At 50.2% G+C, this 24,747-nt stretch overlaps 9 protein-coding genes across 9 annotated transcripts; 5 read left to right on the top strand and 4 right to left on the bottom strand.

Annotated features, from left to right (window-relative positions):
- Positions 1-1,065: 1,065 nt before the first annotated feature.
- CCOS01_13238 (uncharacterized protein) lies at positions 1,066-3,119 on the bottom strand (the record flags this gene model as incomplete). The annotated part of the gene is made up of 9 exons (XM_060461384.1): positions 1,066-1,636; positions 1,700-1,928; positions 1,985-2,052; positions 2,118-2,211; positions 2,279-2,366; positions 2,421-2,504; positions 2,572-2,652; positions 2,709-2,810; positions 2,862-3,119. 9 exons carry the CDS (start codon positions 3,117-3,119, stop codon positions 1,066-1,068), a joined length of 1,575 nt encoding a protein of 524 aa, XP_060307812.1.
- A 2,558-nt stretch (positions 3,120-5,677) lies between these two features.
- CCOS01_13237 (FAD binding domain-containing protein) lies at positions 5,678-7,539 on the top strand (the record flags this gene model as incomplete). The annotated part of the gene is made up of 2 exons (XM_060461383.1): positions 5,678-6,281; positions 6,440-7,539. The coding sequence occupies 2 exons, from the start codon at positions 5,678-5,680 to the stop codon at positions 7,537-7,539; spliced, it is 1,704 nt and encodes a 567-aa protein (XP_060307811.1).
- A 505-nt stretch (positions 7,540-8,044) lies between these two features.
- On the bottom strand, positions 8,045-9,764 carry CCOS01_13236 (uncharacterized protein; the record flags this gene model as incomplete). The annotated part of the gene is made up of 5 exons (XM_060461382.1): positions 8,045-8,525; positions 8,602-8,978; positions 9,056-9,250; positions 9,325-9,567; positions 9,636-9,764. 5 exons carry the CDS (start codon positions 9,762-9,764, stop codon positions 8,045-8,047), a joined length of 1,425 nt encoding a protein of 474 aa, XP_060307810.1.
- Positions 9,765-11,005: 1,241 nt separating this feature from the next.
- On the bottom strand, positions 11,006-11,700 carry CCOS01_13235 (nitroreductase; the record flags this gene model as incomplete). Its single annotated transcript, XM_060461381.1, has 2 exons — positions 11,006-11,248; positions 11,416-11,700. The coding sequence occupies 2 exons, from the start codon at positions 11,698-11,700 to the stop codon at positions 11,006-11,008; spliced, it is 528 nt and encodes a 175-aa protein (XP_060307809.1).
- Positions 11,701-13,120: 1,420 nt separating this feature from the next.
- On the top strand, positions 13,121-14,215 carry CCOS01_13234 (uncharacterized protein; the record flags this gene model as incomplete). The annotated part of the gene is made up of 1 exon (XM_060461380.1): positions 13,121-14,215. The coding sequence occupies one exon, from the start codon at positions 13,121-13,123 to the stop codon at positions 14,213-14,215; it is 1,095 nt and encodes a 364-aa protein (XP_060307808.1).
- Positions 14,216-14,693: 478 nt separating this feature from the next.
- On the top strand, positions 14,694-15,182 carry CCOS01_13233 (endoribonuclease L-PSP; the record flags this gene model as incomplete). Its single annotated transcript, XM_060461379.1, has 3 exons — positions 14,694-14,732; positions 14,766-14,805; positions 14,890-15,182. 3 exons carry the CDS (start codon positions 14,694-14,696, stop codon positions 15,180-15,182), a joined length of 372 nt encoding a protein of 123 aa, XP_060307807.1.
- Positions 15,183-16,011: 829 nt separating this feature from the next.
- On the top strand, positions 16,012-17,881 carry CCOS01_13232 (uncharacterized protein; the record flags this gene model as incomplete). Its single annotated transcript, XM_060461378.1, has 7 exons — positions 16,012-16,060; positions 16,112-16,306; positions 16,364-16,503; positions 16,564-16,708; positions 16,767-17,372; positions 17,429-17,667; positions 17,729-17,881. The coding sequence occupies 7 exons, from the start codon at positions 16,012-16,014 to the stop codon at positions 17,879-17,881; spliced, it is 1,527 nt and encodes a 508-aa protein (XP_060307806.1).
- Positions 17,882-18,504: 623 nt separating this feature from the next.
- CCOS01_13231 (uncharacterized protein) lies at positions 18,505-19,867 on the bottom strand (the record flags this gene model as incomplete). Its single annotated transcript, XM_060461377.1, has 3 exons — positions 18,505-18,742; positions 18,793-19,523; positions 19,592-19,867. 3 exons carry the CDS (start codon positions 19,865-19,867, stop codon positions 18,505-18,507), a joined length of 1,245 nt encoding a protein of 414 aa, XP_060307805.1.
- Positions 19,868-21,871: 2,004 nt separating this feature from the next.
- On the top strand, positions 21,872-22,159 carry CCOS01_13230 (uncharacterized protein; the record flags this gene model as incomplete). Its single annotated transcript, XM_060461376.1, has 1 exon — positions 21,872-22,159. One exon carries the CDS (start codon positions 21,872-21,874, stop codon positions 22,157-22,159), a length of 288 nt encoding a protein of 95 aa, XP_060307804.1.
- Positions 22,160-24,747: the final 2,588 nt, after the last annotated feature.

The raw sequence follows: 24,747 nt of genomic DNA, 5'->3' as shown, positions 1-24,747 counted from the left end.
TCGTCCCATGCATTTTGCCACTTACACCGAGAGGTTATGAATGCATCCAGGGTAACCCGGAGGAAGACAATCCCTGTGCCCACCTTCACAGCACAGGGATACAGGACTAATCCCCCCAATTTTGCACACCAGAGGACTATCACTGGGAGCATTTCCAGGCAATAGAAAACGCAACAGCACTGCCAAGTAAGATGGAGGTCTGTCCAAAATCGGTAAGACCTGCCGACAAAAAGTAAGTGGTTCTTGACCACGGTGTGACATGTTAGATGGAGCAGCTTCCTGAAAGAAGCTGAGTGAGCTGTCAGTCATGCTTGGACCTGTAAGTTGGACCGCTGATGTTGCTTCCGGCATCGAAGCTATAACTCTGGCATTACTATTGGATATGTCCGCGGATGCGCACAGGCTGGGTGCCAGGACTAATATGCCCTGGCGTTGAGAGATGTGATCATACGAGGCCTTGGAGGGATCAAAAAGGTCTGTGGTCTTAGAACAACACGGTCAAGAAATCACGCTTCTCATTCGTGCATCTATTCGCAATGAAACCGTTACTGTCAACCTATGCATGGACAGGATTGCAGTCGTCTGTCTTATCGGGGCGTGAAGCCGCCCCACTCTCACTGTTGGATCTTTTCGCAACTGCTCGGCTCTCCGAGCTGCTGCGGAAATCCGAGGTGTGAATATCAGGGGCATGGCTCATCGTGACCGCGCCTGTATCCTTTGGTTTGAACAGATTGCTGGGCTGAGGTAGCAACAATCGCCGCAAAACGTCATTCATGCGCCGTCGCTCTCACTCCCGGAAAGAAATTACTGGCATGATTCACAGGCTTCTGCACGAGCTTTCGGAGGCCCTGAACTACCAGACCCCCAAGCAGCCTGTGAACATAAGAAAGCCGGCAACACGCTCGACATCATAAACTTCAGCCCAGCATGGCCAAAAGAGTGTTAATATATATACATACATACTTTACATATATGTTGATATTACCTCGTGCTACCTTGAACCTGATCATATCATGCCCAGGGCCTAGTCGAGCGGGCTGCAGGCACAAAGTGCCTGACAATCGCCTAAGTGTGCACCTTCGGTGTCTTGAAGTCAGCATCGATGTCAACATCATCCAAAATGACCTCGTTGGTTTTGTGGGCGGCGAGACGCCTCTTTCTCAGATGACGGGTCTGCCTCTCCGTTTCCCTTGTAATCCACCAGGTCCAGCAGATGGCGAGGATGCATGCGCCAGTCATGCCCATGGCCACCGCGAACGACACTGTATACTCGGGTGCGTACTTGGAGCGAAAGATCTGGGGACCAACAATAGTACCAATCCCGCCAAGGGCGTTGACCCATGCGATGGCAAAGGCCGAACCCGTTGCCCTGAACGTCGTCTGAAGACGCCATGGCCACATGGTAGCGAACCAGGCCAGCGAGACACCCGCAGCAATCAGCGTGGCAGCATACACGCCTCCGTTGTTCGGGTATGCGACCATAACGCCGTAGCACGCTAAATTAGAGACCAGGTACACCAGTGCCACAAGGGGGTACGGCACAGCCAACGAGTTGGTCAAGTAACCGCTGATAGCAATGAGGATAATAGCCAGAACTGAGGATGGGATGGTGAGCAGTTGGCTTTCGGCGATGGAACTGTCAAACATGAGTTAGGACTAGGCACTACGGGCATTTGCTGCGGCATCGATTGTCACTCACGCAAGTCCCAGGCTGGCGACAATGGTGGGTAAGTAGAACGAAAGACCGGTGCTACCAATCGTCTTAGTGGCCCAGATGAACGCGAACCACCAGAGGCGCTGGTCTTTCATGGTGTCCCAGATCTCGCTCGCCTTGAAATTGCTTTCGGAAGAGCGAGGGGCATTTGGTGGTAGGCGAGCTTGGAGGAACCGCTTTTCCTTGTCGGACAACCATTTAGCCTGCGCGGGAACTGAATACCGGTCTCATTAGAAATCATTCAGATATGGTTGAGCTTAACGGTCTTACAATCAGGGAAGATGAAGAGAAGCAAAATGCCGAAGCCAATCGTAATCACACCCTCAACTAGGAAGAACCTACAAGTCCAGTTAGCGATGGGTCAGGGGCTGGAGGCAGCCAATGTGAGGAAAAGCAAACCAACCATTGCCAGCCAGACAGGCCATGTCGCCCGTTCATACCGCTGAATCCATAGGCTAGAACAGCACTAACAATGTTGGCGAAGAATTCGAATGAGTCTGTTGTTACTTCAGTGGCCTATTCTATTCACAGCCCTAGAGTATTATGGAGAGGAGGATCACGCACAGAAAATCAAGAGCCGAGGAGTCATCTCATCGGCGCGGTACCAGTAGCTCATCTGCAGAATAATACCTGGAAACATGCCAGACTCGGCCTGTTGGGTAGTCAGTATCGTTGATCATGTGGACCCACATCGGTGGCAGCTCACAAGACCAAGGAAGAAGCGGGCGGTTAGGAGGCCAGCACTAGATGTAACGGCAGCGTGGCAAGCCAACACAATGCCCCAAGTTACCTATGGAGATCAGCAAGTCGTGCTATTGCCAGGTTATAGGCAAGATGCTCCTCGGTGCGGGGCTTACCATGATGCGCGACTGGAATCGTGAGGGGAGCATCTTTTTCACGACCATGTTGGTGGGAATCTCGCAAATCATGAACGGAATCTGTGAATTATGTTGGCCTTGACCACGATTCAGTATATCAGCTTCAAAGCACTCACGTTGTAAATTGTGCTGACCCAGTTATAGTCATCGGCTGTCATTTTGAGCTGCGTCATGATGTTCCGGGGAGTGCCCTTGTTCATGATTCTGGCATTTGCAACCTGCCATGCGTCAGTTCTGCCGCTTCTAATGAGGTGATAGGTGATGCTGACATTATTCGAATCGACATTTTTGATCATGAAGATAATAGCGCACAAGATCATCAAGCGGAAGTCGACGCGGCGCAAGAGTTTCTTCTCTTCTTGGGCAGAGAGAAGGGCACGGTCCTTCATGCGCTGCTCATGATCATCCCCAGAGATGTCATCCACAGCCTCACTAGTGAGGAGGGCGTTCCTTGGCTTGACGCCCGGTTCAGCTCCAGTGGTAGCCTCATGGACTGCAGCTTCATTGTCGGTAGCATGGGCCGCCATGGTAAAAATTCGAGATGATATGGAAAACGATGTTTGACAGCGTAAGGCATGTCAGCAAACTAACTGTCGAAGAAAACGCACCTCCTTTATAGCTAGCCTGCCGCTCGTTGGCAGTATCCAATCGAGCTTCTGCTAGTCCTAGATGTCCGGTCCCCTAGAGCATCGCCTCCACAGCTGCTTAAAGGCACAGCAGCCAACGCCCTTCAGCCTGCTATAAAATGCCTCACCTCCAGGGTCGTGCAGTTTCTTGCTTGTAAGTCAATGGGAAACCCTCGTCCAGTTCTGTCTAGGTAAACGGCCTATCACGTCAGTACCCAAGGTCCTGCAAGCCGTCGAGTATCCTGCCCCACACTATTACCCTGATCATTCACTTCCGACTGTACAAGTGAGGTACAAGGTCCGTCGTGAGCAGAACGGGGCAGCCGACTGTACCACGAAATAGAAGTCTCAGCAATGCATGCCTCAAGCACCATTCCTCCCTGTTCTGCAAGATATAAGGTAATTAGGCCAGTCATCGTCCCGGATGGCTGGGTCAAGTCCTAATATCTTGAGCTTCATTGTCTTCATACCTAGGTAGGTCATACTAGACAGACAGAGCTCATTCAGCCTGGATAGTACTCTGTACATGAACAGCCCGTCCGATCCCAGCGAATTGCCTCTGGCTGCCCATATGATCCACCAGTGTCACTCATTGTCCAGGGTTGATCGACTTGAGTGGACCTAAGTCCCACAAGCCGTTTTGACCTAGTGCTTAGCTTGACTTGCAGGGATCAGCATGGGGCTTAAGTTTAGACTCACGTCCCCACAACCCCCTGGCAGGAGCAGGTACCACAGGATCAGGTACTGTGTAAGTGCCCTCTCTAAGAACAGGGATAGGACGCCGACTCCTTAAGCCGGCAGGTGGACTAGGAATGAGTCTTACTGAATTTTACCCCCCTGGCTTAGTAGTACGTACATAATTAACCTTGATGGCCCTCAAGGCCCCTCCAACCTGACGTTCTTTGGTATCATCACGCCCGCGCCGGTCTGGGTTGGGGTCAATGTACACTGAAAAGCTTCTTTACCGTTCGGAAAACCAGAGCATGTGTTGGCGGCCGAACAATGCAGCGGACTGACTGTCGGACTGGAAGTCCAACACGACTACGAGTCAGGGCAGTCGCAGGGGCTACCAACGGTCACTTGATCAACTTTCCAATGCCCTCTCTTCTCCCCTTGCACACAATCTCAATAGTTACAATTGACCTTTCGCCACTCCACGAATCAACCGGTTCGAGCCATTGAGGGTACCTTGTGATACGTATATCAATGTTGGCAGCGACTTGGTTCTGTGCCTGCTTCGATCAACGACATGACTCCCCATACGTGTGAGTCTGCGACGTCAGTGTGAATCGGAACATGACGAGCCTGAGAAGCGTGGCCGCTATCGGTGGAAGCAAGCCTCACGGCTTGTCAGAGACTCACGAGAGATGAATTCTTTAGCGTATCTACTCGCCAGCAGAGACAGAGCTGATTGGCATTATGCCGTCCAGTGTAGTCAGCAGGAAACTGGAAACTGTCGATTCATTCGATGACAGCCTCGGGTATCGACTTCGGCTTGGCCATTGAAAATGAGAACGACTTTGTCCCTTCCGCAACCGACCAAAGGAGAGTCTGGCTAGGCGCAAAAGATTCAAATTATCAAAAACAAAGCGATTGATTCATGAGATTCCTAAATATAGAGAAGTGACGCGTTTTCCAAAAGCCTAGGGTTGACTTAGGCTTTTGACAGGGGTACTGATGCGATAGCCCATAACTCCAGGAAATACTGTGCCAAAGTGTTGAGAACACCTGCTTCCGAGATTGGTGAATGATTACGAGGTAACCCCGGAATAATGGAAATATTGAATGTACTGAGAATCCGGTTGTATTCAAAGAAGGATGGATTAGCACCAAAATAGGATCACACTTGTGGGTGTGAGCACGGCTACGGCTAGCGCATTATCGGGCTTAGGCTTCGGCTTCGGGCTCGGGGTCCACTTCTCGTCGGCCTATGTGGGGCCGGGTGAAGGTAGCCGGGCCGCGTCGAGCGGGGCATTTGGTCTCACCTTAGACAACCTACGAGTATGCGCCACTTTGATTTGAGCACGGTAAGAAACTGCAGAAACCATTTCCCTATTGCAAGTCAGCTGTACAGTGAGCGAGTGTGGAGTGACGGCAATCCTTCGGTGAGAATTACCTATCAAGTAACACATGGATCGGCTCTGCCGCCACCCAAGACCCTGAAAAACGTAAGCCGGGGCTTAGAATGGTATATTGCATGTCCTTAATCATTAGCGCCACTTATCTAAGCTACACAATATCCTGTCCGGCATCTGGCCAAGGTCTTAATGGAGACAGGCCACTCTTCTGCATTCGATGGTGGTCTGAGTCTTATATGTAGGTCCATCTTATGGTCCCTCCGCCTACCTATGTGCATGAATTGCGTGTGTTGGAATAACTACAGCCAGTCCTCCAAGAGACATTAAGACGTTTGCAAGAAACACATCTCAACAGACACGCCGAATTGCAGCAAAGAGATCATGGTCTCGAACGAACCGACGCCAAAACCTGACATGGAGCTGCTGCCCAGGGTAGTCGTTGTCATTGCGGGAGGTGGACCAATCGGTCTGCTACTTGCCCGAGTTCTCTCCTTCTATGGTGTGAAGTCGAAACTGTTCGAACGCAATAAGACCACCACCAAGTGGCCCAAAATGGACCTGACCAACGCTCGATCAATGGAGATATTTCACAAGCTGGGCCTCGCCGATGACCTCCGAAAGCAAGGCGTGCCGCCGGGTATCGATCAGAATGTCATCATATCCACTGGGCTCTCTGCTGAAAAGCCGCTCACGCAGTGGGACCTCCCAGGAGTAGGCAAATTCAGATGTCAAATCCAGAACACAAATAACGGCACACAGCCCCAAGAGCCCTGGCAGAGAGTGTCTCAAGCCATCTTTGAAAGATGGCTGAAGAATATCTGCGACGACGATCCTCTTATTGACCTCAACTATGGCTTCAAGGTTGAACACGTTGAAGAGCAAGAGGACTTCGCACACACGACAATCACAGACATGAATACCGGAGAGAGAACCGTTCTAAGATCCGACCATGTCGTGGGATGCGACGGCGCCTCTAGTCGAACGCGTACGTCATTGTCGATTCCTCTCGACGGAGGCCCAATGTGAGTTTTGACCAGTAAGGTATGGCAAATATTGATCAAACTCTAATAACCTTTTCCAGACCCTCTTGTGCCTTACTAGTTCATTTCAAGTCTCATGATCTGACAAAACTACACAAACAAGGGAGGTTCTGGCATATCTTCCTTCTCGGCCAGTCAGGCAATTTTGAAGGGGCCATCATCTCGCAAGACGAGAAAGATACCTGGACGACCCATCTGTTCCTTCCCCTTGATGCTGAGCCCGAAAAGATCGAATCTCGCGATGCAGTCTACCGTGTCCTTGGAGGGCTTTACGAGCCGTACAAATTCCAGATCGACGAGATTCTGGTGCGCTCCATCTGGAGGCCAAATGTCGCCGTGACACGCCAATGGAGAAGCAGCGAAGGGCATGTGTTCCTTGCCGGCGACTCGGCACACCAGAATATTCCCACCGGGGGGTATGGGATGAACATGGGTATTGGGGATGCCTTCGACCTCGGATGGAAGCTCGCCTCAGTCATCAATGGTGAGGGCGGGCCAGAGCTCCTCAGGTCGTATGAGCTAGAGCGCAAGCCAGTAGCCCTCAAAAATGTGGAGCGGTCCCATGATCACTTCAAGGTTCACAATGAGTTGCAGACGCTGCTCGGCGGCGGTGACCCTCGTCGCGTCGATACCGACACAAAAGAAGCACATCTGCTCAGACAGCGTGTTGACGAATTCTATCAAAGGCATGATGGAGAAAACAGGGACCTTGGAATTGAGATGGGATACCGGTACAACTCACACATTATTGTACATCAAGAAGACGACGGCAGCGAGCCTCCCTCGGATCCGCGTTGTTACACGCCAACAACATGGCCTGGTGGTCGACCTCCCCACATTTTCCTTTCCGATGGCACCGCTATATTTGACAGGTTTGGCAAACACTGGTCACTTCTTTGCTTCACGGATACTGATGTGGGACAATGTCATCTTATCCAAGCCGCGAACGATTTGGGCTTGAGTCTGTCGCTGATCAATCTTCCGGGAGAGGCGCAAGCTAGAACCTTGTATGAGCGAAACCTGGTTCTAATTCGCCCAGACCAGCATGTCGCCTGGAGAGCTGAGACAGTGAACTCACCGGCGATCGCAGATACTGTTCTACGGACTGTCTCTGGGCACATGACTACGGAGGTGAAGAATTCGGTCATCGGGGATGCAAAGCCTGGAATAGAAGTGCCTGCTGAATCGGGGGTGAAGGCATAAAGCATTCCCAACAAAGTTAGCGCAGAGGCGACGCCATAAATGAATGCTCGGGAAAACCTCACTTTTTGATAGTAAAGTTGCAATTTGCATCAATCCATCCATCTTTGACCTTGTAGTCTTTTGTCTCGGCCTCCTTGCCTTATCCTCATAACCTCAAATATTTCTTAGTATGCGTCCTTAATCTAGAACATGCCCTCATATCACTGGTCCCTTCTGGGTTCCAGAGTTAGCATGAGACATTGATTAATTTCGTGCTTCATGAAATCACAATCTCAGTATTGGGGAAATTAATATTGCCCGCCATGTAGATTATTTTCTTGAACTATAAATGCCGTCTAGCCATGACCATATGTTCCTCAATGATAACTTCTCAAATGAGATGTCTTCATTTCTTTCCCATTCAATCTCGCTCAGCTTCAATCAGGGCACGGACATCCAGGAAATTCGAAGTTTATACATCCCTGAACTAAACTGATTTGTCTATCTCAAGTCATACTACAAGTAGCTACATGTCGTCGGAGTGTTCATAGTTGCTGTCTGGCATCCATGTACTGAAGGCCATGCCCTCTGGGACCTGCTTCCATTGCATGGTGACCGGGTCCAGCAACTGCTTGCACTTCTCAGCAGCGTGTCTTATGATAGTGGCCTTCCCCGCCGACCGAGGCTTGATTCGGGCGGGATATTCAGATGGCTGCACAGTAATGCCACCGACGAGGTCCTCGGTGTCGTATTTCACCGGATTACCTCGAATATCTAGGGCAGGCGAGAAGTCGAATGCCCATAAGAGCCTCGACATGCCCAGAAATAGGGATCTTTCAGCGATATGAATGCCCTGGCAAAGGCGTCGTCCCGCGCCGAAGACAAAATTGTCACGCTTCTTCGTGTCTCCCATGGCGGATTGGTAGAGTGTCGTGTGATCGTCCCTGAAGCGCTCGGGTTCAAATACGCGGGGATTTGGTGAGCGCTCTTCATCCATATGAATGGCCCTGTGTTGCGCCGAGGCATTAGACTTGCCGCTTCGACAAGGGCGCTGGTACGTGACTTCTACAAGGATTGACTCACCACACATTGTTAATTACAGTCGCGCCTTTCGGGATATTGTAACCCATGTAAACGTCATCCCTAACTGCTGCATGAGGTACACCAAGGAAAACAGTCGGCATCCACCGCAGGCTCTCCTTGATGCAGCAGCGGATATAAGGCAGATTCTGGTAGTCATCGATGGTGGGTAGACGGTCATGACCAACCACGCGATCAATCTCCTCCTGGGCCTTTATCTGTACTTCTGGCCAGACGATAATGGCCTGAATGAAACCGTAGAGAGTTCCTGCCGTTGTGTCTGAGCCTGCTTCGAGCAGCGAGCCGCTGATATAAGCAGCAGCATCGTCGCTAAAGCCCCCTTGCGTCTGAGCGCGATATATATCGTTGCAGAAGCAGGGCTGTTGATTCACTTGTCAAAATGGGGTCCCAGCACGAATCCCTTGGTCCCGAGTCATAGACTAGGTAGGGCACTCACCAGTCCTGTTCCGTCGTCGAGCGCTTTCTTCGACATCATCCAATGTCGGAGATAGTTCTGGCTCTCTATCTTGTACAGTTGCTTGGCGTATCTAACGTTCGGTGCAATAGAACTAGGCAAGCTTTGAATGAAAGGATAGATGTCTGCCAACTGGGCGCTAGAGCTTCCGGACAACTTGCCCCAGTTCTCGAAACTCTACGTTATCAATAGTCAGTTTTGCGCAGAATTACTTTTTGTTAACATCAGCTGTGATGAGAAGACTTGATTACCTCGAACAGCTGCAGAAGCTTTGGGTCATGATTATCAGTACAGCGATAACCGTATATCATTTGTGTAGAAAGAGAGTAGGTAAATCTTCTGATGTGCTGGAGAAAATCGGAAGGAGTTTCCAAGAGGTCATTCAAAAGAATCTTGTTTTCGAGGTCCTGGTAAGGGACGTACGTGACAGCAGCCTTGATGTTCAAGATGTTGTGCACCATGCGATGGATCATGCGCCAGTTGTCTCCGTATCTCTGAAAATTGTCAGCTTGCTAGTTCCCTTCTGTACCTTTGTCATTTGTCCCATCTGTCGTCGACTTACCATCACAACAAGGCGGAGATCGCCGCTGGCTACTTTCTGGCCGATAAACATATCTGGCCGGTCAGAGTAATTGCCGCTCCTCTTGTCCAACACTTCTTTGACAGTTGTATCTGATGATAGGACGATCATGACTTTTGTGCCGAGTATCAATGAGTAAATCGGCCTACCGCTCCATCCAGTCAACATTTATACTTTCACTTCCCTCGGCTCTTTTTCTGCTGTGTTCCTTGGATTATTCTTCTGAAAGGTAAATATGAAGTCTTACCCATATTCTTTGGCCCATTTCTGCAGCTGGAGATGTGGCCTCAACTTCGGCATCTATGTCCATGCTATTAGTAAAACCGCTGTCTCGGTGTGGTTGACTGGTTCACGAACGAGATGCAAATTGCCTAGCACTGGCAATGTTGGTGGACCGGGCGGATAGCCGGGTGGCCTAGATCCCACTTTGCTTACTTTCCAAAGAAGGAACAAAACAGTAGCGGCCAGGAAAAGAATTGGGTTGAGAAGACGGAACATTGCGATTGCAAAGCTAAGTTATCAGGATTCTTCTCGTTTCAAGGCGAAGTTAAATGGACCATCAAGTTTCTGGGTCCGGTTAAACATAACAATTAAGAGTATTTCATTCATTACTTTTTAATCACCGTTTGAGACTATAGATAACTATCTTATATTATATAGAAGATCTTCAGCAGACTCTCTGGTCACACAAATGTCTTCGTTTCACCTGTAAGAGTCACCAAGCACTTGGGCGTCGTGAGGATTGGATCGCGGGGTACATTAGCTTGTGTCTAGCTTTGGGCCTAGCATGGTGTAACGGAGGGGGGCATAGCCTAGGGCGAACAAGCCTGACACTGATAACTCGGCTGAGACAGTGATGGGCCGTGTGGTTTCCGTGGAATTGCAGTAAGAGTCACTCAAGCCGCCTACCCCGAATCCCGCGAAGCCGAGGCCGATGCCACCCTGTTTTCTTCCAGTTCGGCCTCGGCCTCGGTCTTCCAAGGCGCCTATTTGCTGTCAAACTTCTCAGTACAACATTTCTATTCATATTTGTCACACCGGTATCCAATAAAGGTGCCATGGCCCATTAGACAATGTACAGCGAGCGGCTCTTAGCCCGATTGCCTTGCATATTACTGCGTATATGAAGTCCCTTATTTCAATCCTGAAGTTGATACAGTTTATCATCTAGTAGCAAGAAACCTAAATAATCAGCTGAGAGACAACAAGTATATTAAGGAGAAGGTCGAGGTTGGGTTGTATCGGTACGCTGAGGGAAGCGCTGCTTCAAACTTCTGGGTCTTATTTAGTTTTGAGAATTCACAAACGGTCTAAACAGCCTTATAGCTTATGTTCATGGACCCCAGTCTGCCCTAGACTTCTGTATCTGCGCCAAAGACCTTCAGTTTATCATCTAATGGCTTCTGCTCCCCCAGCGCCGGACTAGGGCCGACCCGCTCGCCAAACACAATCTGAGCCGTCAGCCGCCAGTAAGGTGGCAGAAACCAGGCTGCGGCTACCAATTCATCAATCAGGGGGTTGTAATGCTGTTGGTGGGCGCCGAGCCCTTCGGCTGACAGCGCCGTCCAAATGGTGTGCTGCAACATGGCATTCGACTGTGCCGCCCAGACGGGAACTGGTCTGAATAAGTTGGAAACTTTCTGGCGAAACTTTGGACTATCTCGCCGTCCACAAAGAACATAACCTTCGTTGAAGTGCGTCTGCATGTCTAGATCACGCTGGTGAATTTGAATGTGAAGGATGGACTGATTGAGTGACATACAGTTCCGGCAGCGGCCTTGAATCCGGCAGTCTTTTGGCTCGTAGATACCCATTGATCCGTAGTGACTTGGGCCTTGAGCATGTTAGTCACAATATCCCACAGCTTGTCATGCTCGGAGCCGAAGAGCACGACCGCGCGGTTGGATTGCGAATTGAATGGACTAGCAACCGACTGCATAGCATGACCGACCATGGCCCTCACTTTGCCTTGAACGATGGTCAGGTGTTTTCCCAGGGCGTACCAGGATCGGCGGGCCGCGATGGTGTCAAGGAAAGGGGTCGTCATGTTTTGAGCCGGGATTGTGCTGTGGCGGTTTCCAAGACCAAGGTCAAATAGTGCAAAAGTAACGGCAGGCAGAACGATGAACCAAGCAGCAAGCAGAGGTGTAAGCCGAGGAATGGAGTGATCTGTCCCAGGAACTGTTAGTGAAGCTGCCATTTAACTGGGTGCAATTGTTGAATAAATATCAGATACTAGGTCTTCAGAAAGCACTACACGATATCATAGGTAATAATACGAAGTACGAAAGTCAGCATCTGTGAACTCTGTTTCGGTTTCGTAATACTACCCAATCAGATATCTTCTGCTTTCAAAATTTCAGATCCAGTCTGCGGAGTTTCTGCCGAGAGGAAAAGGAGGAAAGAACATTTGATAGCATTGTTACGGATAATGAAACTTCGACTAGGAAGTGACATGAATAGAACAACGCTAGTACTTGTTATCACTACTGAACCAGGTTGCTTGGTAGGCGGCGAAGTTTAATAAATTGATTGATAAGCGCAAACTCCAGTTTCCAAGTTGTCCTGAACTTGAGCATCTACATGCCAGCTTCCACCAATTGTCTACCAACTATGGACTCTGGCGAACAATAACACTTTCTCATTGTGTTTAGTGGTATAATCCTGGCGTCATATTGTACAATCTCTCATCTTATCAGCCAAAGAACCTACTATGGCGGCATTTAGTCAGCAGAGGAGGGAATCGTGGGATAAAACGCCTCGTTTTCTCGGTCCCGGCTAGAAGATAGTCCTCACATACCAATCGACACCTACTCACACCTTCGTTTTCTGTTCTGTCTTGCACAATGTTCGAACTAGAAACCATCATCAAGACGAAGGCCAACGCCGATACCTTTTTCGACTTTGGTGGTCAAACATCGGTGCGAGATGGAAAGAACCGTCAACATAGCCGCTCGTGGGAGCCACAGTAGCCAGTGCCGCCTCACAAGCAGACCTTGGCGGCAGCAGACGAGACTTTGAGGCTACCCTCCCCAGAAGCGACACACTCGGAACATATGGCTCCTCCAAGTAAGCTAAGTTCATAGGGCTGGCATTCTAGTGACGCCCGCGTCCGTGTTGCTTCTCAATACCTTCAACTCCGGCCTGCTTACCGTGGCTCTACCTGCGGTAGCCAGGGAGCTCGACATTGCTCCGAGTGTGCAACTGTGGCCAGCATCTGTCTATGCTCTAGGGTTGTCGTGCGGTCTCCTTCCCCTTGGCGCCATCGCCGACGTTGTTGGTAACCGTCCCGTCTTTTTGACGGGCCTGCTATTATATAATACGGTCTTCACCTTGGCAGTGTCGCTCAGTCGCACTGGAGGAGAGCTCATCGCCTTCCGCACGGGTGCAAGGTGTTGCAATGTCCTTCTGCATGCCGCCCGCTGTGAGCATCATAACTTCAAGCTTACCCGCGGGTCGCACCCGCAATGTTGCTTTTGCGGTCTTTGGTGGCGGTAATTCAGTTGGCTTCGCCATGGGGCCCCGTCTTGGGCGGTATCTTTGTCCAGGCCGCGAGTTGGCGCGCCGGCTACTGGATGTCCACCAGCGTCAATGCGGCATTCATGATCCTCGCCTTCTTCTGTCTGCCTAGGCGTCTCCCGGGATCGGATCGAGTCCCACTGAAGAGCATGGTCCACCGTCTTGCCCATGAGCTAAACTGGGTCGGCGTCGGTTCTGCTAGTGCCTTTTTGGCTCTCCTGTCTTACCTCTTCTCCGAGCTGACAAACGGCGTCGCCAGCTTTATTCGCCGGCCTCACTCCATTGCCCTGTCAATTGTTGCTGGATTGCTTGTTCCATTTTACGTCTTCTGGGAGAGTCGTCAGGAGAGACTTGGCCGCCCAGCCGTTCTTCCAAATAGCATTTGGCACCGACTCGAGTTTGCAACCGTCTGTCTCTCCGTCTTCCTCACCTGGTCCTGGTTCAACGCGTTTTCGTACTGGGCCACTCTTTATTATCAGGAGTCCCAGCAGCTAGATGCCTTGCAGACGGCTGTACGGTTTCTGCCAGTGTTTGTCTCTGGTCTAGGTACCAACCTCGTCGCAGCCTATATCATGGACAGAGTCGACGCGGGTATGCTGAGCCTCATCGGGGGAATCATGAGCATCGCGGCACCTCTTATCTTTGCCTTACAGGAAGTGTTGTGGATGTACTGGAAGTCTGCCTTCCCGGCCATGATCATCAGCGTCATCAGCACCGACCTCCTCTTCAACATCAACAACCTGATCATTACGAATAACTTCCCGGGCAAGAGCCAGGCTCTCGCAGGTGGCGTCTTTAACACTGTTGCGCAGTCAGGCAACAGCATCGGCCTGGCTGTCACTGCTATGATTGCGGCTTCGGTACAGAAAGCTGCTGGAAGCGAAAAAATGGCTACGAGCGGCTCCGTGACATTCAATTCTTCTCTGCTGCAGGGCTACCGGAGCGGATTGTGGACATGCTTCGCTGCTGCTGTTGTGGCCACACTGATCAGTTCGACTGGCTTGCGAAAAGCTGGGAAGGTGGGAGAAAAGAAAGAGGTCTAGTCTTCAACTCCGCCAGGTGTTAGGGGTAAGACTCAGATTAGGGTCCAGCTCATCCATTGGGTGTGACGTGAGAGCCTAATTCGATATCGAAAATCCTCAAGGAATTCAAATTCCGCCTCGGATTCGGGTTGTTGGGATAGAAGGGTGCGATCCGTGCACCCATGCTATCTCGCGAGGGACTTGAATTCCGCGCCTCAAAGTCTTACCAGTGCGTGAGGGGTGTCTATGTATTTCGCTATTCGTGGAGTTCCTTAAATGCCCTGGTGGACTCGTCGGTATTTTCCAGATATGGAACTTGTGTACATTGCAAAAGCCGCAGGGAGGACTTTTCTTCTACTGGAACTCACAGACCTTTTCTCTTGCATCCAATTCTTTGCGACGAACTCTTTCGTCTTCATCGATCATCTGCTAGTTGCAAGTCTGTCGTCATTTTTCACACTGAGCCATCACGTCACCGCAATTGAGGAAGCCCGAAGTCATGTCTCATCTACAATTCTTTGCGTACGAGGGACAGGGGGTTGAAAAGCAGAAAAGGTACTCCTACAGCCAGGCAGTACGAGTCGGCGATCGTATTGAATGCTCGGGACAAGGTGAGCTTTCCCATCACATCCTTCCCCCAAAGACTCATCTGTTGCCTATTCCATCGAATTTACGCCTAACTCGGTTTACTGAAGGTGGTTGGGATCCGATCACTGGAGAGTTCGAAAAGGAGATCAACGCCCAAATCGATCTAGCTTTCGAGAATGTGGATCGATGTCTTAAGGACGCTGGCGGCAAAGGATGGACCCAAGTCTACCGTGTCAACTCATATCACGTCCCAATCAACAATGAAGCTCTGGAAGCGATGGTCCGTAACTTTAGGAAGTGGATGCCGGATCATCAACCTCTGTGGACCTGTGTTGGCGTTCCACGTTTGGGAGAAGATGACATGCGCGTGGAAATCGAAGTTGTGGCTCATGCTGTCTGAGAGATATCGTCGCAAATAAGAATTGAAACTTCAAGATATTTCTTCTCGTGCCTTCTTGTGGCTGTCACGATGGGCTTTTTAATGCGGACATTGAAAGTGCATTTCCGCAACTCGTAAACGAAACGACGGGAGCGCATGAGACTCCCCTCGCCCATATAGGCATGCAATCTTTTCAAAATTGATCCCCGCCGAAGTAAAAAATACTTCCTATGGCACCTTAACTCGAAGAATCACGTCTTCACTTCATCTCTCCGGCGAGTTCAAACACTGTCAAGCGTTAAGATTAGGCCAGACTCTGGAATCTCATTGATAACAGATATCTGATGAAGGAGTCTAAAAGACTCGGCAATTTCGACTCTTCGAATCAGCATCAAGAACAGGCCAAACTCAGGGTTGACAGGCCTCCACGTCCTGCAGTACACTGTAAGGCAAGACTCAGCTTGATAGTAGATCAGAGCCATGCAATCTAGTCATGGTGCAGCTGATAAGAAGTCTTCGCTATTATGAATTTAGAGTTTGACAGATTGTCGCAAAGCCCAAGCTCATAGGCCAGTGAGATAAGAGATGGCCTTGCCCCCTTAGACGGAATGCGAATTCCTATCTCTCGACGAGACCAACAGAATGATTGATAGACCATTTACGGAAAGGTCTTCACCAAATTCTATAGACGCCTCCAAGTGACCCTGGCCAGAAGGCTGGGTCTATCAGTCTAGTTTATACGTATCGATGGCTTGACTTATTAAATCATGAGGCATGCGCTCACTACAATGAGAAAGTTCGAGTGCAAGGCAGCCCATCAATCTTCGAATTTCCTCATCTATTACCCAAAATGTTATCAGCCCGCAAAATTCTCGTGTACAGCATTATCTTCTCGTCTGGTGAGTTCGTCCTGGCAACACAATCGTGGCGTCTCTAAGAAGCTGCATTAGCAACTATCATTGGGTATGATTCCGGGTACTTGAACGGCGTGCTTGGATCCGAAGACTTCACCCGAATCTACGGCGTCAAACATAGCGTCACCGGAGACGTATACTTGACTCCATATACTCGGAGCGTATTCTCTGCGTTATTCGTCGTTGGAGCTCTTGTAGGATGTCAGCTAGTAGCACCTCTTACCAATCTGCGTAAGTCTTTAGGCGTTTTGAACTTAGAGTGTTGTCAAACTTGCTGATCTTCCGCAGTTGGCCGGCGCGGCAACTTGTTCACAGCCTCAATCAGCTATGCTGCAGGCGTATCGCTCCAGACCGCTGGACTTGCCCCACCCATATTCATCGTGGGTCGTATTTTACTTGGTATTGCTCTCGGCCTCATCTCTATCACAGTAAGAACTCAGCTTCACACTTCTTGTTAGTTTGAACGACAGCTGATTATTATGATGCAGGTTCCTGCCTATCTCATGGAATGCTCTACGCCAACGAATCGAGGACAATTGATGGCATTCTACACCCAATTCCTCACCACAGGCAATGTCATAGCCTGTGGCATCAGCCTGGCAACTTCCAAGTATAACGATTCCCGGAGTTGGCGTAAGTAAATTGCGAAAATAAGATGAGCACATATTGGCAGAGGTTGACCCGGAAGTAGGCATTACGATCGCATTCCAGCTGGTGTTGGCACTGATCGTTGTCATCGGTGTCTTTTTCTGTCCCGAGTCGCCCCTCCTCCTTGCCAAGAAGAACCAGAAATCCGAAGCGCGCCGTGCTCTTGCCATTCTCCGCAATGCAGACGTTAACTCCTTAGAAGTTGACGACGCCATGGTCGAAATCGAAAATTACATTACAGATCAGAATACGCACGGAAGCGCAAGATTCATCGAGTGTTTCCGAGGCACCGATCTCAGAAGAACTCTCATTGGCGTGGCGATGTCATTCTTCACTATATCCACAGGCATCACCTTCTGGTTCGGCTACGGAACAACCTTCTTTGCCGCGGCGGGTGTCGACGACTCGTACCTGATCTCTCTGGTTCTCGCCATCACCAATTGCGTCTTCACAGCACCTTCCATGTATCTCATTGAGCGTCTGGGAAGGAGAAGATCTTTGATCGCGGGCGGGATCCTTATGGGACTCGCCCAATTACTCACCGGCGTCATCCATAGCGCTGCTCCGGACAGCAAAGCTGACAAGATGATGCTGATCGTTGGGGCAGTGTTCTTTATCGCTTCATACGCACCAACTTGGGGTATCGGGGGTAAGTTGTCTGCGTTAGAACTCTGCAGAAGAGAACTCCACTGACGAATTAAGTAGGCTGGCTGTTGATGGCAGAGCCTCTGTCCGACCGTGCGAGAAATTACCAATCTTCCATCGTGTTGACGGCATACTGGATCATCACGTGGCTGGTTGGATTTGTTACGCCTTACATGATTGATGAGACTGCCGGAGACCTCGGAGTCAAGGTGTCCTACATCTGGTTTGGCATGACTGTTCTGTCTCTCGTCTGGGCCTACACCTGTGTCCCAGAACTCACGGGGCTTTCCAGGATGGAGGTGAGTTGCACTGCTCGGAAAATCCAACTCATAGTCCCATGCGCATGGCTGATTCCAACAGATTGATAAATTGTTCGAAGAGAATGTGCCTGCATGGTGTTCACGGACGTGGCAGAAGAACCTTCGAATCATTCACGCAGTCTCTGAGTCTGGTCCAGACAAGGCCGTAGTTATTGGAGAAAGGATGCAGTCTGAGGAGGAACAGTCAACTTAGTTCGACATTACAATACATCTTCCGGGGTTACAGTTGGAAGACACTAAGGTACTTAAGGCTCCGAGGGTTGGAATTGTTGGCATGGGAAAGGGGCCAGTGTATTGGCGTAGTGAATCTGTGGAGAGAAATCAAGCAAGATCGTTTTCTCAGATGTGTCCAATGACGTTTCTTGTATTCGATTCAACGTGAAGTCGACAACACTCAATGTTCTACCCACGTGCCTGAATAGCACCGGCAAGCACAACAACATAGGTAGGCTACACACCAATATCACGACTTAAGTTCTTGATTCCCCGTTACTTTCAATCATTCACGTCAGAACCGTCAGTTTCTCAATATCGTCATGGTCGGAATATACATGGCAATGGTATAGGCGATCCCGGCATACCAATTGAAGCCTTCGGGTCTCGGTATCACACTCATTGTGAAGAATGGCGTGGTAGGCGACTTTCAGCAAGGCCTACTCGGAGTGTCAGGCTCACCTCATTATTGACGAGTAATCGACTCATAGATTTCCTCACAAGGCAGAAACTTTGACCACAACTTGCAATTACTGACCAGGGTCTCGATTCGATAACGCGAGTTTCGTGGCAGACATTTTCGAATTCAAGTTAACAATTGTCCTAACCCACCCTAACAACCACTTTTCCCGTGTTTGAATGATTCCCAAAAGCTGCCATTCGGGATGGTATCTCCTCAAGACAGACTTCCGTAACTATAGGTTTCACTTTACCATCCCTGATATACTCCATGACCTTATAACTCTCATCCCATCCACCCATCAACAGACCTTGAAGCTTGATGGAGCGCTCAACCATCAAGGCCAAGGGGATTGTCAAGTTGCCCCGGGATTTCGTCACGCTGAAAGATGTCAGCAATGTCGGTCACAAATAGCCCGGAAGTAAACTCACCCTACGCATATCACCGAGCCGCCGTCGCAAACGTAGTCAATCAGCCCTTCAAAAGCACTTTCGTCACCTGATGTGACAAGAACAGAGTCTGCGCCGCGGCGAGCCTCTCCTACAGGGCGCAATCGAGCACAGGCGTCTGCTATCCTCTCCATAACCTCAATCCTCTCCGACGCATTGAAAGGCGCAGCGATGAATTCGTCAAAGACGTCAGCAGCCCTTGAGCCCAATGCTTCAACCTTCCACGGCAAATCGATGCCAATAACCTTTGCCCCAAACACGTTGCGAGTCATTATGCCGGCCAGATGTCCTATCCCGCCGCACACCCCGCTAACAACGATCACGTCCCCGGGGGCAGGAGTCGCCGCTTTCAAGGCTTTGAGTGCCGCGGCACCAGAGCACAGCGCCGTAGTATACAGACCAAAACTCACACCCGCCGTTTCATCAAAGATGAAATCTGGCAGAGGCATAAGTGAGGTATAAGGTGCGGTCATGTACTGCTGAAATGTGCCATTGTGGTGGCGAGGAAATGTCGTCTGCTTATGACAGGATTCTGGAACGCCGCGAATACAGTAATGGCAACTTCGGCAGTAAGATGCTAGATATCTTGCCGCAACTGGTTTGCCGAGGAGCGATTTATCGTGGCTCATAACGATATGCCCGATGCCTTCGTGGCCTGCGATGTGGTTTGGTCCACGGAGGCCGTCCTCAGGGCCGAGAGAGAAGACAACATCCTGTAAGTAAAGGTTGTGAATAGAAGTTGTTCAGAGCCATCATGAAAATGGTTGAGGGGGGCACTTACGCTACCGCAAATTCCTGTGTAAGCTATCTTCATAACAACTTCACCAGGCCTTGGATGTTGCACGGGAATTAGCTGAACCTCTTGGTTGAGCTTTGGGCCCAATTTTGGTGTCACAATTGCTGTCTGGAAGGCTGGTAAAGTGAAGTCACCTAAGGTGTGAGGAGCCGATGACGATGAAGAAACATCTAGCAGCTCGACCTGTAAAGGTGATAGGCTACTGTCAGACGATACCTCGTCCGTCAATCTGAGTTTTTCTCCGTGAGAATTGATCACCATTTTTGCAAGCAATCACTAAGAACGAAACCTGGTCCAATACGTGACAATAATGAAGATAGCAGGTTTACCAAGAATATTCAAGTTTTGATTTATGATAAGAGGTCGAACCAGATCGTAGTTCCCAAAGATAGGAAAAGATAGGTTGATCCCCTCATTTGATGTTCACCCACCTGGACCACGCTTTGGTCCAATTTGCCAGAGACACGATGTAGCGGAATTTATATTCCTCAGAGCGACCCATGGCTGACACAACGAGCATTGCAGCTGCACACCACTGATAAGAATGAGTACGATAGCGTCCGTTAGGCCTCTAGTCTTTCTGCAGAGATAGCGATATGTATTCCGCTCGCCATTCATTCTCCATATGGTCGTTCGTGTTTTTCACATCCAAGATCCTTCCAGCGTCAGATAGCTAGCTGGCTCATGGGGCAAATGCGAAGGTCTTGTTTTTACGACGACACGTCGCTTACGAAATAAGCGACCGATAAAATTCAATTCCCGACTCCTTATTGGTGAACCCATTCCGGGACCACTCGACATCTGTGGCATGAACATCAGGTTATTTTAAATATGTCCTTTGAGTCTAACCAAGGCGCTTTTCATTTCTCTATCGCATTCACTCTTATTCCATTTAACACGTTTCTACTGCTTTTATCTCGGATTTGTTGCTCGCCCCATACCTCCTTGAATCCTTTTGAAGGCAATGTCTAGAAAGTCTTATTACCTCCTAATCAAGTACTCAACTATAGATTGTGCTCGACTCTAGAAGCAATAGAAAGCCTGCCAATAGAAGTTTCGAGGGTCAAATTTCTATCGATCAACTTCAGCACACGAGAGTCAATCATCATTGCTTCCTAACGGGGAAGATCAAGAGGGATTCCCTTCCTTCCGACTATTCTATTTACGCTAAAGTGATTCCACTGAGTCCATTTCCAATGGATGAGCCATGGCTCCGTAGTAGAGTTAAGAATGCGGGGTGTAACATCGCCATCAACCGAATCCAAGTTTGAGACTACCATGGGATACCAAACGAGGCTGATAGCCTAAGCTTATTCGAGAAGGCAGGGTGTATCCTCATACATCTTGAGAATCTCAGTTTGTTAGTGGCAGCTTTCAATGCGTGCTAGTATCTATTGCTCTATCAAAGGTCTACGGAAGGAATCGTTCCTAGAAGCTCGCAGGGTTGGTCGGCGTTGCGAGATAGAACAGCTGCGTGACGATTTGATCCATTTCGATGGCCGGCAACACGAAGCTGGGATGCTCAAGATCTGAGCAAAGTCTAGCAAAGACCATGTCCGGTGCCCTGGAGAATGTTAACACCAGCAACTTTGAGAGGATAGACAATGGCATCAAAGCTAGAACGATTCTCAGCTAGAACGCCTCTCTCATTCTCGACTATCGGCTTAACCCTCATGACACCTAGTTGTAGCTTTGAGATGAAGCATAAGTACAGACGCCGCCACAACATTTGCGAGGAAAACTTGCCCGCTAATGACGTTTCGAAAGTTCCTCGTTGTCTAAATAGAGTAGACTGCATCAGTTCAGCTCCGAGTTGCCTCAACATTCGACTTTAGCCGGCACGTGGGTGGGGGGAAAGACAGCATCCCACTCACTGCATGCAGTGAAATTTCTCCTTTCCCCCGACCCCGGATTTTGAGTGCAGGTCATGAGGTTCAAATGCCGGAAGCTTGCTTGGGCCTGGCTCATGGTCATCTGGAGACTTCCTTCACTATGTCTGGCAGCAAGAACCCTTGATGAGGGGTCCTGTTAGCAGGCCCGGATAAGCCGTGTGGTGGCAACGCAATAGATTCATTTTCTACTAAATACTGGGCGTGGGACGGTTGGCTTAGTAGATAACGGCACGGTTTCAGTGAATGCTCCTTGATCGGATGATCATCTAGACAGGTCCAATCAGGTTATCTTGAGGTTGCAACAATTAGGTGTGATCGGGCCTAGACGCCCGAGAGTAGCACATCATTGCCCACATTGACCAGGCACCGTCGCATGCCGCTTCCTCCTTTACTGAGCGGCTCGTGGGCGGCCCGTCAAATCATGGTGTTTCTTCGTTTTGGATGGGTGTACCATCTCTTAGACCGGCTTCCCCATCTCTCGTCAAGAAACGCTATCCCTGCCACGACCTGGATTGAAGCTGGGCCCACGGGTGTGAAGGAACCTCAAGATCAGCGCAGACTGGAGTTACGGGTCACGGGAGGAACTTTCGTCCCGAAAGTCTACTTTCACGCCTGTGGTCTCATGCGACATGCAGCAAGGGCCGGGGAAACTCCCCGATAGTCCACTAAGGAGGCCGAGAATGATGCCGGTCCCGAGAAGCCGGGAGTGGACCTGCGGCCCAGATCGCTTGTCTCTCCCTGGAACTTTGATCCAGCAAGCGAGATCGGAGCCTTATTGGTTCCTTGGTCGATGAACATCTGGGAGAAATGGGAGGAAATGTGTAAGTCACTAGACAGTCCGGCCCTAACACGATGGGAAGGGGTCTCCAGAGAGAGAATCTAGAACGTAATCCTCGTTGGATGGAAGGGCGGTCCAGCTGCCGAAGGCCCCAACGAATATTGGATCATACAGGCATGGATACGAGGATTTTGAGAATGTAGGTGGGCCCGTGAAGCAACTTGCTCCGAGTGGAATAGTCCTCAGCCTTCCATCAAGTTGCAGAGTATGTGGCGACCTGAGGGCAGGGCTACGCGAGATCCTGTTGGCAACTCGCCGTCACTTGACTTTACCCCCAGAGCAGCGTAACAACATGTGTGGAGTTGCGGCGTTCTGGCTTAGACCGGTCACAGTAGCAGTGGCCAATGGAAGTCAGATCCCTTGATGTTGATTTGTTGGTCGAGAGGATTTCTTGGTAGCCTAGCTAAGCCAAGACGGCACGAGATTTGAATACCAGCGGATGACAGGGCACTTGCCTCCGCCGCGTACCAGATTGGAAACCGCAAACTGAGCTCGTGTCTCAAATAGGTAGATAGTATTTGAAGCTCTATGCGGGGCTTGAGTTCTTCAGTTTCGGCGATGGCAAAGGTGTAAGCATAAGACTAGTTACTGACGAGGCAGAGTGCCCGGTATGAGGGCGATCTGCCGGTACACTAGCTCACCGGCCGATGTCCCCAGATGACTGGAAGGCCTAGACGGCATGTGTCGTTGCCACGTGGTTGTGAAGGGCGAACGGAAGAAGCCTCGTTTAGCTGACGGAAATGAGCTAAGGAGACGATGACGCCGTCATCCGAAAGGTACGATACAGTCGGGGACGGAATGAGACAAGACCAGGGTTCCAGAGCATACCTGCCGTGAATACTTGAGAGGAGTCGTACTAAGGTAACCGAATTTAAGGTACCGAGACACGGAGTAAACAAGGTACTTACTGACCAAGACATGCAGCACTTACTAAACCGCAATGTTGACGCAGGCCGCAGAGCCGACAGAAACCTGCCTCTAGACTTTGAGAGTAAAGAACGAAGCCATTGCCGTTGGCAAGCAATGTACTCCGTACAGCATGAACATCTGAAGAGCGGTTGGTGATGTTGGGGTTTGGAGTAATATGAGCAGTGTGGATGATTCGGGGTAGAACAGGGGGCCTCGATTGGTTCGCGGAGGAAAAGAAGGGGCTCTATCCAAAAGCCACGAATGAGAGGTTACAAGGGGAGCGTCCGATCTTTTCGCATCTTGGGGAATTTCGGACCGACGACCGTTATGGTATGGCGCCACGCGCGACCGCCGTGCCGTATTCAGGCTAAATACCTCGTGGCACACTTGAGCAACCTAATTTGGTGGCGCCATACTCTTCTGGCCGGATTCTCGTTCATCCGTCATCGTTAGAGAGTCGGATTTCCTCCGTTGCTAGTTGTTTTCCGAGGGAAAGGGGAGCTTAACATCAATGAGCATGTTCGTTTGGGGAGTCATCTAGAATACGATATGCCATACACTGAAGGTGATGTTTCTTGAGGAGAAAATGGTAAACCTTGAAATGATTACGCAGGTGGTTGTGGTCACTTGCTCTCTCAGTCATGGATTGCCCAGGCAGCTTTGCAAAACTCGAATGCGAAATTTGGTAGCGAGGTGTTAGCCAGACACACACGGCACAGGATGGCACAGGATGGCATCCCGCCACCCAACTTTGTGCGCGACCGAGATTTCGACCACATCGACCAGGATGGAGAGGGTTTTCGTCTGTCGGTGACTTGAGTAGTAGTCACTCCAAGACCGGCTTGATGAAAGGAGGTCCCCCAGCTTTGAGAGGCTGTGAGAGAGGGCCGTCATCATAGGTGCTGGGTTCATGGCTGGTGGTGGTGGACCAAGGGCCGACCCTCCATCAAAAGTTCTCCAAAGGCCCCACACGCACTCTCACTGTCGCCGTCAGCTAGCTCCTCCAATTTCTACAGTTCTTCAACTCGTGCCAGTCCAGGAGGATGCCCATACCTGGTCTCAGGGCTCGTAGCTGATGCTCACCTCGGGCCTTCTAGATCCAATAGCCAGCAAAAGTCAACACACTTGAGGAAGAGGTTGCGAAAGTGACGCTCACTCAACCTGCTCCGAGGCACTTGAAACCCGAGGCACTCGGGTCGGCAAGACGAGCAGGTGTGCCTCATTCAAAGGGCCGAGGAAGCTCGAGAATGAGATACAGTGAAGATGGCACCTTGAAGACCAGTCTTGCGAGAGATTCGGCACCGTCCCGCACCCGGCGTATCCCACGGGCAGGACCGAATGGAATCTTTGGTTGTGGTGGTGGTAACAGCCCAAGAGGTGGTGTGCGTGGTGTGGGGAGGAGGCGGGATGACTGCAACGGGGTGTGGGAGGTGAGGAGAAAGAAACATCCTTTGCTCCGCATGTGCGGAGAAGCGGTGGGAGGCGTTTTAGTGGACCGGATC

The sequence above is a fragment of the Colletotrichum costaricense genome, assembly GCF_030867565.1.
Source record: "Colletotrichum costaricense strain IMI 309622 chromosome Unknown Scaffold_17.1, whole genome shotgun sequence".
NCBI classification, from domain to species: domain Eukaryota; kingdom Fungi; phylum Ascomycota; class Sordariomycetes; order Glomerellales; family Glomerellaceae; genus Colletotrichum; species Colletotrichum costaricense.
The sequence above is the reverse complement of the archived record's forward strand: the minus strand, read 5'-3'. Positions and strand labels throughout refer to the sequence as shown.